Genomic DNA, 16,133 nt, shown 5'->3' with positions numbered 1-16,133 from the left:
TTAATTTTATTTAATTTGTTTTGTGATTTAGTATTGGTGTGAATTGGTGCATAAATCTTCCTGGTCGTTCTTCTTTGGATATGCTTTTATGAATCTGGTGTTCATTGATAGTCCGCCCTTGAATTAAGTGTCCGATTTCACATTTATTCTGGTTATTGAGTTTTGTATTCCTTTGGTATGTTTATTATTGGTATTATTTGGTATTTGTGAGAATTGTTCCATACATCTTCCTGATTGTTCTTCTCTGGATATGCTATTATGAATCTGGTGTCCATTGTTAGCTCAATTTTGGATTAAGTGTTCAATTCTTTACTTATTTTAGTTACTGTTTTAATAGGTATATTTAATATTTGACAGCAGTGTAAGATACCTGGGAGAGTGATCGAAGATCATTTTCTTGGCGCCCATGATTTGTTTTGTTTTATTCAATGGTTCTTCTTTAGCAATTATTCATCTTTATTCAGGTTCAGTACATTATTCTTATCTTAATATTTCCCTTCTTAGTTATCATCACTATCTACTTTGAGCTACCGTCTTCGACAGGCATGCAAATTGGCGGTATCCATCCTTGAGTGTCAAGTTCTCGTTCTCTTGCGTCTCTTGCTAGCCCACTCCATTCAGTTTACCTCTGTCTATTCATCTATATATTATTTGTTCATCACTCCTTTCATCTTATCATTTTCCCCTTACATAATACTACTGCAAAGTAGGTATTTTCTTACTTCAGCCTCAGTAATTTTCTTACATCGGCTTCTCAACGTAGAAGCCACCTTCTCTTTTTGACACATTTTTTGTTCTATTAGCTACATCTAGTTTCTTTCTTTTTCTACTTCTGTTGGAGTATATATTTCTCTTTACTTTCACTCCAACAGAACTTCTTCTCTTTTGTTACATTGGCAGGAAGGAAGAAAACAGGTTTCAGCTAGAAGAAATCAGTGAATGAAGTGGATATAGCGTAACGTTTTACGAAAGTATGAAACAAATCAAAATTCCTGTTAAAAAATTATAACCAAATGAAATATCAATCAAAATACAAAACTCGCTTTGTATATGTAAAACTATGAGAGCAGACAGTTTTCAAAGACAATTTGACATTCCTCACAAGGGTCTTCATACGTGATAGAACTATGTAAAGTTCCTCATGGCTTACCCTAACATAATAAGCTTACCTGTAACAAGAAACAATGGAACTGGTGGTGTTTCGGTGTCAGAAGGTATTAGTAAATATGCGTTTCTCAAACATAATGAAGCAAATTCTAATGAAGGAACTGGAACCGCATATGACTGACTTTCTGTGCTAAAAATGAACTTATATTAAAAAATTGCCCTATTAAAAACGGGTACATTGAACTACAGTCCTATACCCTTCACTTGTTGCACTGTTTACTTTTATGTGTAGTGACGTTTAGAACGCCAGAAAATGTATAGAAACCAATATAAACATAGAAAGTTGATAGTTTATAGAGAGCCCAAAGTCCCTGAAAACTTTATGTTTATTTTAATAAGTTACAGGGGTGAAAAAGAAGAAAAAAATGAGTTTGATTCTTAATTTTAAATATCTCATTCAAAAGAAACTTTTTGTTTATTCTAATTAATATAATTAAATATAATTAATTTGTAAATAGTGCAGCCGATATGTGAAACAATTGTGCATTTGATGATAGAAGCATATAATTTTGACCACATATACTACACATATAAAGGTTCAAATTTAGATGGGAGGCCATCTCAGATTTTGCCTTTTACAAAAATGGCGCGCATTCAAAATGGCGACTATACATATGTGACTAATAACACGATAACTTTTGAAAGAAAGGTCCGATTTTAACCAAATTTGGTATATAGGTTCTTTTTTTGATGTGTAAAATTGAGGTCTTGAACCGGAAGAATCGGTTTACCAGAAGTTGTATTTTTCCTGGTTTTTTATGTAAAAATATGTTGTTTTTATTTCAATTATTTCACCCTGTATATATTAATTTTTCAAAAAGGCAATAACGCCACTGAAAAGAGCGTAAGAATATTTTTTAGGGAAAATTTTGAACTTTTCAGTTATGTTAATTACCATTTAATAAATGCATAACTTATCTTCACATGTACGTATGTGCGGCAGATTCGTGTAAATATTATAAGAATTAATGTGCATTTAATGATAGAAGCATATAATTTGGACCACATATACTACACATACAAAGGTTCAAATTTAGGTATGAGGCCATCTCAGATTTTGCCTGTTACAAATATGGCGCGCATTTAAAATGGCAACTATACATATGTGACTATTATCACGATAAATTTTGAACGAAAAGTCCGATTTCAACCAAATTTGGTATATAGGTTCTTTTTTTATCTATAAGATCGAGCTCTTGAACCGGAAGAATCGGTTTACTAAAAGTTGTGTTTATCCTGATTTTTTTGTAAAAAATGTTGTTAAATTTTTCAGTTCTTTTACCCTGTATATATTAATTTTTCAAAAAGGTAATACCGGCGTTGAAAAGAGCGTAAAAATATTTTTTAGGAAATATTTTGAACTCTTTAGTTATATTAATTACCATTTAATAAATGCATAACGTATCTCCACATGTAGGTACCTATGTGCGGCAGATTCGTGCAAATAATAATATAAGAATTATTGTGCATTTAATGGTAGAAGCATATAATTTGGATCACACATACTACACATACAAAAATTCAAATTTAGATATGAGGCCATCTCAGATTTTGTCTTTTACAAAAATGGCGGGCATTCAAAATGAATATGCCGCCCATAGGTACATGTGCACATACGTTAGGCATTTATTAAATGGTAATTAACATAACTAAAAAGTTTAAAATATTTCCTAAAAATATATTTACACTCTTTTCAATGGCCGTATTACCTTTTTGAAAAATTTATATATACAGGGTGAAAGAATTGAAAAATAAACAACATATTTTTACATAAAAAACCAGTAAAAACACAACTTCTGGTAAACCGATTCTTTCGGTTCAAGACCTCGATCTTATTCATCAAAGAAAGAAAATATATACCAAATTTGGTTGAAATCTGACGTCTCGTTCAAAAGTTATCGTGCTGTTAGTTACATATGTATAGTCGCCATTTTGAATGCCCGCCATTTTTGTAAAAAGAACAAAAACTGAGATGGCCTCATATCTAAATTTGAACCTTTATATATGTATTATATGTGGTCCAAATTATATGCTTTTACCATTAAATGCACAATAATTCTTATAATATTTGCACGAATCTGACGCACACAGGTACATGTGAAGATCCGTTATGCATTTATTAAATGGTAATTAACATAACTGAAAAGTTCAAAATATTTCCTAAAAACTATTTTTACGCTCTTTTCAATAGCGGTATTAACTTTTTGAAAAATTAATACATACAGGGTGAAAGAATTGAACAAAAACAACATATTTTTACATATAAAATCAGGAAAAACAAAACTTCTGGTAAACCGATTCTTCCGGTTCTAAAGCTCGATCTTACATATCAAATTAAAGATCCTAGATACCAAATTTGGTTGAAATCAGATGTTTCGTTCAAAAGTTATCGTGCTATTAGTCACATATGTATAGTCGCCATTTTGAATGCCCGACATTTTTGTAAAAAGAAAAATCTGAGATGGCCTCCCATCTAATTTTGAACCTTTATATGTGTAGTATATGTGGTCCAAATTATATGCTTCTATCATTAAATGCACAATTCTTATAATATTTGCACGAATCTGCCGCACAATAAGGCACTTTCAGCCCTCGGTAATAATGTAATCTGTCATTTTTAGCTACTAAAACTTTAGATTATAGCAATGCAAGTTACATAGTCGTATTGATTGCCAAGTCCACTTTCTTTTGGGGCTTTTTTTTTAAATAAACGTTGACATATATGTCATGTTTAAATAAACATGACATATAGCGTGTGTTGCAGAAGAAATTCTATAATATTCATTACGAGTAATTCTATAATAAACTAATACATACTCTAAACATATAATAAGAAGAAATTATTACCTATATTTCTTATCATTGGAAAAATTTGTAGCAAGTACTACTTTTTGTTTTTCTGCTGATCCTATCAACTCCGCAATTAAATTTTTTTGTTCCCCAAAATCAACTTCATTTGTCTGAAAATAATAATAAGATAAGAGATGAATTAAAATTGTCACGGTAACAGTTAATTGATTCAAGAATTTCTATCAAACTTTCCCATTAATATGTAAAAAAATGAAAGACAGTTCATATTTTATTTTGTTTCAGAGTTAGACCATCAACTTCTAATGTACGCTTCACTCTGTTGATCTCTTCAAAGGGGCCTGTGGTCTGTCTTGAACCAAAAAGAAAACGAACTGTCTCACTAAGCAAAACTGTAAACAATAATTTTCTAATAGACGCTGCAGCTACATCTAATGGTAGGGGAGCAAATTATGCTAAATGTGCAGTCACTCAAGCGCTTTGGGGACCTATTGGGTTGTGAAGAGTAGGTCCTAAAACCAAAAAAAGTTAAGTAAAGTTCCCATTTTAGTGGGGACTTATCCATTTTTAATTTAATTTTCCATTTCCAACAATCGTTTTTTTAGATTATAGCACCATAATTCGAAAAAATTTCTCGAATAAAAGTTACTTATTTTTACGTAAGGAATCCAAATCTGCAATAAAAAATGGGGCTCCCATTTAAGATTTTAAAGTAAGCCCCCACCCCACACCTCCGTGGGGGGGGGGGGGGTCGTGTTTGGTGCCATTCGATAGATTTTTCAAAAATATTGAATAAGTGTATTTTTCAGTTTTTCGATCTGATGTTCATTTCGCGAAATATCCCGGGATTCGTATTTAAAACATTAAACTTACTCCCCACCCCTCTCCGTGGAAGTTGTGTTTGGTATCATTCGATAGATTTTTAAAAAATATTGAGTACGTATTTTTTAGTTTTTCGAACTGTCATTCATTTCGCGAAATATTCGCTTTTTTCTTGTGAAACTTTGAGACTCACCCATTTCCTTACGCCCCGCTCAAATCGTCAGATTCTTGAAATATACACTGTTTTGCACGTACTTAACTTACCTTATCTTAATCTGACGATTCCGAGTTTTTCTAAGGATAGATTTTTTTTCGCCCCCCCCCTTAACGAACTCCCCTGCATTAAGAGCCAATATATGGTAGAGGTACATTTTCAGGGTACAAGGTTTCTCCCCATGTAATAATCTGACGCGCTCGAGTAACTTCAAAAATCCCCGCTTAGGCTCTCCTACCATAATTAAAACAATTCCATCTAATAAAAACAAAGTTTTAGACCCGAAAACTTAGAATAGGGAACTTACATAAAATTTTAAATTTGAAAAAATGCTATAAATCACAACAATACATAATTTAAAATATATATCAAAGAAAAAAGTTGTTTTTGTCTTTAATTTGGTCTCTAAAAACGATTAAAATCGAGAGAAAATTCAAACTATAGCAGCCAGTTCAAAACGCACCCTCGTTAATTATTGTTTGATGAAGTTTGATATTTGTTTACTTGTTGTAGTCATTTTATGGTGTATCTCCGGTTTATAAATTTTAAGATAGTTGATGTGAACTATATATTTCATAATTTTTCAGTGTTTTTGTTAAGACAATTTTTTTAAAATGACCTAAGAGGGTCTATCTAAAGGGCAGTCTGATAACTTACCCATTATGAACATACATATTTATTATTATGATTAGTTTATTTTAATTTTATAGTAAATACAGTTCCAGAAAAATATTGTAGATAAATATCATTTAATTTGTAAAGTAAATCTACCAAAGTATACTTACCAAAATTTATATTTTCTATTTGTTCAAAATACATTTGATTGATTAACAAAACTATTAAGCAGACAACAGACATTAAATATTTGCATTAAAATTATTTTCACATGCATGAAGACTTTGAGAATGAACTAAAATGTCTTTAATGTGCTTTCAACATGCATGTAACCAGTTTATTAAACTCCGTTTCTTATCGATTGGTAATATAATAAATATTTTATTGGGGGTTTTAATGGTTGTACTAAACAATAGTACTAAACAACACTTATATTATTTACTTTTATTTTTCATAGTAAACACATACACAATTCAATACTATCTCTTCAATAGCTGTACCAATGTAAACAAAATTGTTTATACTTTTTCTATTGTTTGAACTGATTTAAATACACACAAGAGTGTGTATTTTAAAGTTGTTTTGCTAGGTTGTTATGTTTTTGAGGCGTGAAATTTTGGAAATCTTATTTTTAAACGAAACTGAATATTATTATGTAATAAAACAAAACTGTGCAAGTTCCATGTTGTTTTAATTAGATTAGAGTGCGGAATAGTTAGAAGCGAATGTAAGTCAGTCGCCTAACCCGCTTGTCTATCTGACCAACTTGTAGTAATTTATAACGGAGAATATTTTCTTTATAGATAATTCATAGAAAAAATTGTTTACCTCTTTGTGAACCATTATACAACATTCAGCTAAACGCATCCACAACCTAGAATTCCTGTGGTACCTCCGAACAGCGATTATTAAACAATCAAAAGCTTGAGTGGGCCTCTTTGAATGTAACAGAGCAATTCCCAAATTGTACATCAATTCATGATACTTTGATCCCCCTAATGTATAAAGTGGTTTATCACCTAAAAATTAAAACATCTCATGTTACATCGTCTTATTATAAAACTTTAGTAATGTATAATTATATAAAATATAAAATTTTCTTTTTTCCTTTCTTAACAAATAATTCTAGTAAACATGTACCGGCTAAAGAACATCAGATACTCAGATGACACCATATTATTTACAGATATCCTAGAAAACTTATAATCATGTGATGATAATACAATTTTATCGTCTAGAGCAGGGGTCACCAATTAGTTTCCCTGAGGGTCCGTTTCGAATACCTATGACACTTCCGGGGTCCGGATTTATGCTGCCTATGTGTCTGACTGTTCTGATATGGTTTCTTTGTGAATTCTTATTAAAAAATATCCTCTATAAACAAATCAGACGGGTGCCGGGCGAAATTTTTGGGCAGAAATTGTTTAATATATTTTTTAACAAATTCAAAACATTACCTTTTTTAATGTTGTTCTGAAGCTATTTTCTTGTGGCATTTTTATAATCAAGTATATTCAAATGGGAAATAAGCCACAATTTTACCTAAAAATGATTTTATTAACGTTTCGACGCCCAAGTCGGGTGTCGTTGTCAAAATACAAAATAATACTAAATAAACAAAAATGTTGTTGCTTAGTAAAAAATTCTTCTAATAATTTATTTAATCTGACTCATTTATATCGGCAATTCAGACACGTATTATACATTTTAAAGTAGTATACATTTTAAAGTAGACGACTTTAAAATGATATTGCCAATATTGATGAGTTGCGTTCCTGGGACGACTTTACTAAAAGATAGTTCATTCGATTACATGAAATCAATCCCAACTCAAGAATATCCGCCACAAAAAATCATAGCATGTGATCTGTCTTCAAAAAGACAACCAAATGCAACGGTGGCACTGAAATTCTCGCGTTAGAGATTCCATAGTAAATCGCGAGGGAAAACCAGGAAAAACCTCGTGATACTATCCCGACATCGTAACTATTTGGGTTTACATTTAGTTTACTCTCAAAACTAATACCAAATTCTGACTTGATATTTTAAATTTTAAATAATACTAAAATACTAAATATGTACTAACTCGATATGTTACTGATTTACTAATTGTGGTATTTTCTTTCTATTGACTTCCTCCTTTAATATGGGTAACCACATCCTACTGCATTCTACCGAGGAATTTGCGACACAATTGAGTAAATTTAGAGTAAATGAACATCAGTCTTATATAAAAAATAGAGAATTTGATAGATCTCAAATATGTCAACACGCATGGGATAATGAACATAGAGTTCAGTGGAGAGATTCAAGTATAGTCCTAAAAGAAGCAGATAGTAAAAAGAGAAAAATCAAAGAAGCGTCTCTAATTATGCTAAATGAAACCAATTGTATCGCAAATTCCTCGGTAGAATGCAGTAGGATGTGGTTACCCATATTAAAGGAGGAAGTCAATAGAAAGAAAATACCACAATTAGTAAATCAGTAACATATCGAGTTAGTACATATTTAGTATTTTAGTATTATTTAAAATTTAAAATAATAATAATAATAATAATAATGACTTTATTGCTTTTTTTTCAAAAAAAAAAAAATACAAACTAGACAAACAGTAATAATTATAATAAAGCAAAAGGCGACGTTCGCTCTTAGATGATGTTCCTAGAAACACCAGCTAAGAAGCGCTCTTCCACGTAACCGCAAAATATCAAGTCAGAATTTGGTATTAGTTTTGAGAGTAAACTAAATGTAAACCCAAATACTTACGATGTCGGGATAGTATCACGAGGTTTTTCCTGGTTTTCCCTCGTGATTTACTATGGAATCTCTAATGCGAGAATTTCAGTGCCACCGTTGCATTTGGCTGTCTTTTTGAAGACAGATCACATGCTATGATTTTTTGTGGCGGATATTCTTGAGTTGGGATTGATTTCATGTAATCGAATGAACTATCTTTTAGTAAAGTCGTCCCAGGAACGCAACTCATCAATATTGGCAATATCATTTTAAAGTCGTCTACTTTAAAATGTATAATACGTGTCTGAATTGCCGATATAAATGAGTCAGATTAAATAAATTATTAGAAGAATTTTTTACTAAGCAACAACATTTTTGTTTATTTAGTATTATTTTGTATTTTGACAACGACAACCGACTTGGGCGTCGAAACGTTAATAAAATCATTTTTAGGTAAAATTGTGGCTTATTTCCCATTTGAATTACCTTTTTTGCCCGCGAAAATATGTTTTTAGCATTTTTGGGTCATCTTAAATAAAAAAGATCTGTCATTTTATTAAAACTTCAAGTTTCAAGCATCGCAAATGCATATTTTCGCATTTTTCAGATTTTAAATCGCTTATAACTCGAAAACTATCAACTTTTCAGAAATATGACAAGAGACCTTTATTGTTTACAATTATCCAAGAAACCTAAAAATACATTTTCCGAGACAAAAAAAGTAATTTTGAATTTGCTTAAAAAATTGTTTCACCCGACACCCTTCTGATTTGTTTAAAGGGGACATTTTTGAAGAGGAATCCGCAAAGAATTCGAGTCAGAAACATTTTTCATACGAAAGTTGCCTCACACATGGACTAATATGGAAAGGAAAACTAATAATATCTGATTGTTTTTTGGTTACTCTATACTTTTCTGTAAGTTTTCCTGGTACAATAAATAAAATAGAAATTCACTGTGTATTGTTTTGATGTTATTATCAGTATATTTTGAAAACAGCAGTATTGTAAATTGTTACTGAGAATATTTTAAAAATTAGGAATTTATGTTTTTAATGCTAATGAAGTTTTTAGACATCTTCAATTTTGTAGAAAGGAAACTGAGGAATTTAAAATAAATAATCATAGTACAAAATGCTAATTAACATGTTTTTTTTTTCTACATTAGATTCAATGCAAGGTGTTTGTTGCAAACTTATTAGATCTGAAAATTATTTTAATTAAATGCACATCTGAAAAGTACTCCTACTTAACATCTAGTAGAGAGATGAATATAACAAATGCACATGACAATTTTATATTACAGCTTACTTAATTTCAAAATTAATGATTAGTAAGTATAACAATAAGGGGAAAAACTCTTTACAAAATTAAATTATCAGAGAGAAAAATGACATTTTTTATGTAAAACCTGTCTGAAGTTTGGAGTGAGTTTAGTGCAACTGAGTCTCATTAGGGAGTTGAGATATTCATCTGTTAAGTGAGATCTCTACCGATTTTTAATAAAGTTCGTTCTTGATAAAGCGGTTTCGCACACATTAGTTGAGCGAAACATAGTACACAATTTCATGGCCAAACATTTTCAAAATTGCCAAACACTAGGTATATTTTGAATTTATTGACGGTCCGCACAAAATTAGCTCACGGTCCGCTAATTGGTGACCCCTGGTCTAGAGTGCACCTATGTATTAAACAAAATATTTGTTTATACCTCTTCTGACAGAAATCCACTAGGGCTTCTCTGTGCGCTGACCGCAGAATAACCACCCGAGTATAATAGGTGAGTTAAACGTGTCCCGACCATATTCCGAAAAGTTCGGAACCCCGTAAATTTGGTGAGTTGAGCGAAATTGATGAATCTCGCCCCCATTCTAAGCTACGCGCGATGAGCGAAGCGATCCTTACATTTTTTTACCATCTGGCGAATTGAGCAAGATATTTTCTCCTTATACATCTACTAGGTTGTTCAATAAGTTTTGCGGTTCGATAAGAAAAACACAATTTTAAGGATTGCAATAAACTTTATTATTCAGTATAGTCTCCCTGAACATCAATACACTTGTTCCAACGAGATTCCAATTTAATTCCATCCCTAAAGAGAGAATCTGGAAGGGTTGCAAAATACGCTTTCACAGCTGTTATGACTTCATCATTTGATAAAAAACGCTTTCCACACATGAATTTTTTTAGGTACTGGAATATATGGAAGTCACTAGGGGCCAAATTTGCTGAATAAGGTGGATGCTCCAACAATTAGAACTTTAGTTCATGGATTTTAGCCATTGTTAAAACGCTCTTATGAGACGGTGCATTAACCTGATGAAATAGGATTAAAAAAAAATGTCGAAACCCAAAAGACTCCATTTTCGAACAAATAAATGTTTAAAAATAATAAAATCTTTGGATTTCTTAATTCGGAAACAGATTCTCTCTTATACCTATTCCCATCCTTCTAAAAATTGCAAGGAATAAAGGGTGATGAATGTATAGACATGGGGAGTCTACATAGTTGCACTCCACAACATATCAATTCACCGAGGTAAAGATCAACAAATCTGCTTCCTAGTACGTGAGTAAAACCGTAGGTAGATAAAAGGCATTATATTTAATTTCGATTCAGAGATCATTACCATCTTTCTATGGACCATTTCGAACTCTTTTGTTCTCATCAGGAAAGCAACTGTAATGATGCTCATGCCTTTAATCTACCTCGGATTTTTTTCTTCTGCAAACCAGGCCTCTTTTCACGAATTTTTTCCTTCAACTGGTCTAAGAGGTTACAATAATATTCAGAATTTATTGTTTTACCAGTTTGTAAGTAATCCACAAACAAAATTCCTCTCGCATCCCAAAAAACTGACGCTAACACCTTCTTAGCCGATTTGTGGACGTGAACTCGTTTTGGAGTCGAAGAACCAGGTTCACACCACTCTTTAGCCTCTTGTTTTGATTCAGGATCATGGTGATAGACCCAAGTCTCATCCATAGTGATGAATCGATGCACAAAATCGACTTTATCCTTTCAAAAACGCTCTAAATGCTGCTGAGAAAGTCGCATTCGAATGTGTTTTTGTTCCGTTGTTAGCGAATGCGGCACCCATTGTGAACACAGTTTTCTGAAACCCAATACTTCAGTCAAGATATTGCTTACACTGCCCAATGAGATCCCTAGGGCTTCTACTAAATCTCTTTCAGTCATTCTACGATTTTCCAATACCATATCCTGTATTTTTTCTACGATTTCTGGGTTGTTACTGTTTTTGGACGTCCTCACGTGGATCGTCTTCTAGGCTTGTACGACCACGTCTAAATTCAGCAACCCATCTTTCTACTGTACTAATTGAAGGGGAAGAGTCATTATACACCTTAAACATTCGTTCATAAATTTCCTTTGCTTTTAAACCTTCCAAAAATAAAAATTCAATCACTGCACGATACTTGATTTTTTCCATTTTGATAAATAGACATGTCAATCATAGAAAAAAGTGTTGTGTGATTTGGTAGAATGCGATCTTACTCTTTAAAAAACATGTCACGTATTTCAGCGCCATCTCAGCACCTGGTTAAATGGAAGGATACTACAAATCTGGCCTCCACATAAGTGGTCTGTAGCTTCGATATGATAGGTGTGAAATTTTAAACGCTCTTGTTGTTGATTGGATAGAAAGGGTGCCATAATCTAGCCTCCATGCTAGGTACATAGATAGCCTCCATACGGTACTTCCAATATTTAATATTTTATTCAATTGGAGAATAAAGGTAAAACACAAACAACTTTTGTTTCTTACTTATTTATTTATAAAATAATGTGACATTTTACATAGAAATATGAGTATTTAATTTGGATTAAATAAATGTTTACTTGTTGAACTTTTCCACCGTCTGCACACAACAGCTGAACGGAGCCATTAGACCTAACAACAAAACGCGAAATAAAGTGTGTATTTTAAAACTGTTGGATAAACAGTACCTACAATCAGAAAAACTTACCTTTAAAAAGATACACGATTACAAAATAACAAAAATATCAAAAACACGACTGCATGAATATCAGCTTTTTATGGTGACACAAACACAACACATAACCGACCATATAAAATAACATGAAAATAACTCTTCTTCTTCTTTTTTGTTTTTGGTTTCGCTGCAAGGCGATTACCAGCACGATTTATAAGCGATCTTGACGTAGTCTGGCTCTAAGCCATACCAAAATCGCCGACTATGTTCTTGTAAGGAAGCTTTTGATGAGGTGTGATGATTATAATTAAATGAGATTAATTGGGTCAGGTTAAGTATGATTAAAAATTAAAACATAAATTAAATGACAAATAGCAACATAATATAACACGGATACATATAAACAGTTGAGCCTTGCAATTTGTAAGCTTATTTTGTTAATTGCTAGAAAACGCATTGCAGTTTATAAGCTTATTTGGTTAATTGCAAGAAAACGCATAATTACATTGACTGATTCTTCCGTTACGCAACTTAGAATATTGTATATAGAGAGCGGTGTTTTGAAGTTCATGGAAATAAATTTTGTGTATATATCAAAATTAGGAATCACATTTATCGGGCATTCAAAAAAGATGTGGTTTAGATCCTCGAGACGACCACATTCACAAAAAGGATTATCTTTTATATTCATTTTATACAGATGTTGTTTTGTTAAACAATGGCCTGTGCGCATTCTAATGATGGTGGTAGTGTGTCTTCTATTTCTATATGGAAAATTTGAATACCAAGGTTTTGTAGGAAAGAAGTCTTGAATTGTTTTGTATTGCGAAGTCTTCTTCTGGACTAAAGATTTCCATTTTTCTTGGTACTCTTTTGTAATTTTTCCTCTGATGACTGATAGGGCATCCTGGGAATTCAGTTGTACTTCCTTGGGTACATTCAGGTCTCTTCCTATTTTTGCCAGTATGTCAGCTTGGGTGTTACCAAATATATTAGAGTGTCCAGGTATCCAGGAGAGGAGAATTTTGGTACCATTCTCATTGGCTGAAGATATAAGTTTCTTTGTTTTTAGGGCCCTTATATCTGCTGAAGCAGATATGTTACATGTTTTAATATTGGTTATTGCATTGAGCGAATCAGAAAATATTATAGCTTTCTTTAGATGTTTTGTAGTTGCGACTTCCACCGCTTGATGTATTGCTATACTCTCTGCTTTGCTTATGCTTAGAGCTCCAGGAAGTCTTGAGGAGAAATTATATTCAATACACGGGATGCATATCCCAAAACCTACCCTTTCTTTGTTTTTTGAGGCATCAGTATATATAAAGGTATGGTCTTTTCCATATTGTTCAGTAGTCATAAGGAATTTTTCTTTAATCATCGGGTCATATTTTTTGATATTACAATTTAGAATTGGAAGTGGATTCATTAGTGTATCATAGTCTAATTCATAGCATGGAAAATTTGGGCTTTTGTATATTTTTTTAAAATATGGAAAAAAATATTCTAATGCCGAAACCAAGTATGGTACATTATGCCTTGTATAAAAATTAGGTTTGTTTATAAGTCTTTTACGTATTTCAATTAGGAGTAATATTATGGGATGATTCTCAATAATGATGATTTTACTTAAAAATTTAGAGGCTAACAATAATCTTCTATGTTCTAGGTCCATTTGGGCAGACTCTGCCAAGATTGCCAAATTTGGTGTAGACTTCATGCACCCCAAACATATCTTAAGTCCCTCAAAAAATACTGCATTGAGTTTGTTGTTGCATTTTTGTGATATTGGGTTGAATAGGAAGGAACCATAATCGAGATGAGATCTGATCAAGGCATTAAAAACCATTAGGAGAGTTCGTGGGTCAGCTCCCCACCAGACTCTACATATTGCACGTAGGATGTTAATATTTTTCTTTGCCTTGAGTATAATATTGTCAACATGTAAGTCCCATGATAGATGCTTATGAAAAATTATGCCTAGAAATTTCACTTCATTTTTTAGAGGAATGGCTGTGTTGTTGATTTTGATTTCTGTTAGATTATCTCTTCGCCTACCCTTTGTGAACCATACAGCTTCACATTTGTCTTTGGATAAGGACAAGTCATGTTCTGCAAGCCAGTGTAATGTGTTTTCCAATTCTTTGTTTATTTTACTTACCATGCTTTGGATATCATATCCCTTAATATACAAAACCAAGTCGTCTGCATATCCACATATTTTAACTTCATTATTGCTAATACAAAACAATTCTGCTATATAAATATTAAACAAAATGGTACTTAAGGGAGAACCTTGAGGTAGCCCCTTAGTTGCCATGAAAGGTCCCAAAAAGTCACCATCATTAGATCTTGAATATAAAAGTCTGTTCTGTAAAATTTTGAACACAATATTATTTATTGCAGATGGAATATTTCGAAGTTTTAGTTTACTATAAAGTTTGTATATATTGACATTATCATATGCTGCTTTGATATCAAGAAAGATGGCCAAAACCGATTGAGAGGATTCAAAGGCTTCCACAATTGTGGAATGAAGGAGGGTCAAGTTGTCAGCAGTGCCTCTTCCTTTTCTAAAACCTGTCTGATGGTTGGTGAATGAACAGTTATGTTCTAAGGACCAATCTAGGCGATTCTTGATTAATATTTCTAATGTTTTAAGCACACATGAGGATAAAACTATTGGTCTGAAACTACTGGCCAAGAGTGGATTTTTGTGTGGCTTTAAGATATTTATAACATTATGGTTTTTCCAATCTTCAGGAAGGTTGTCACCATTTAGACAATTATTGTAGATATTCAACAGAAAATGTTTAGCTTGTAGTGGTAGATGTTTTATCATAAGGTAAGGAATGTCGTCCATACCTGGTGCCGAATTTTTTTTATTATTTACAGCATTGTTAAGTTCCCAGATTGTAAAAGGGGAAACTTGCTCGTTTATATCGTCAAGCTCAAAATTTGGATCAATAAAAACTGCAGACATGTTCTGTAGAATTTCTGTTTTAATGTTATCTGCTGGGTTATGAAATGTCTGGCCGTAATTTTTGTTATTTGAGAATTTTTTAACTTTATTCCAGACATAGGTAGTGTTAGATTCCTTATTTAATGATTCACAGAAGTTTATGAATTTATTTCTTTTTTTAATTCTGAGGTTTCGTTTAGTTTGGGCGATTATACGTTTAGCGTTTATATAGTTCTCTAAGGAAACAGATTGTTTAAAGTTTTGAATTGCCTGTTTGCGGCTTTTAATCCAAAGTGAACATTCTTCATCCCACCATGGATTTGAAGGTTTACCCTGTGTTCTACAGTTTTTATAGGGAATTGAGTTATCTGCTACTTGATTAACTACCTCCAAAAACTCATTGTAATTAGAGTTTACCGGTAAATCAAGCATTCCTGTTATCATCCCAGTGTGGAATGTATACCAGTCTGCTCTTTTAATATTTCTCATTTTGTATGTTTGTGTATAGATGCTATCATTTTTGTTAAACTCACAGTTGTTTATTATGACAAAGGTGGGGAAATGGTTGCTATTTCCACAATCTTGTATGACACCCCAAGTAGAACATAGAGCCATATTATTACTTGCTATGGCTAGATCTACAGCGCTAAGATTATTATTAGGAGGTTGAAACAATGTTGCTGACCCATCATTTAGGATAATTAATTCTTTATCAAAAATAAAATCATAAATATTTTTTCCTCCCTTATTGGTAGGACATTTATCCCATAGGGGATGGTGAGAGTTTAGATCACCTAGTATAATTAAGTTTTCTGTAGGTATGTTTTCTATTGTTGAGCTCAAGAAAGGAAGA

The 16,133-nt window shown here is 32.3% G+C and overlaps 1 protein-coding gene across 1 annotated transcript in view; it reads right to left on the bottom strand.

Annotated features, from left to right (window-relative positions):
* The window catches only part of LOC114335835 (CCR4-NOT transcription complex subunit 10), a 67,357-nt gene that overhangs the window by 16,320 nt on the left and 34,904 nt on the right, over positions 1-16,133 (bottom strand). Inside the window, exons 8-10 of the mRNA XM_028286124.2 lie at positions 6,455-6,645; positions 4,015-4,127; positions 1,170-1,297 (exon numbers count right to left, since the gene is read on the bottom strand). Of these exons, the coding sequence (XP_028141925.2) occupies positions 1,170-1,297; positions 4,015-4,127; positions 6,455-6,645 (432 nt within the window). The remainder of the gene's footprint in view (positions 1-1,169; positions 1,298-4,014; positions 4,128-6,454; positions 6,646-16,133) is intronic.

The sequence above is a fragment of the Diabrotica virgifera genome, chromosome 4 (assembly GCF_917563875.1).
Source record: "Diabrotica virgifera virgifera chromosome 4, PGI_DIABVI_V3a".
NCBI classification, from domain to species: Eukaryota; Metazoa; Arthropoda; class Insecta; order Coleoptera; family Chrysomelidae; genus Diabrotica; species Diabrotica virgifera.
Note: the sequence above shows the minus strand (reverse complement) of the source record. Positions and strands in the feature narration are given on the sequence as shown.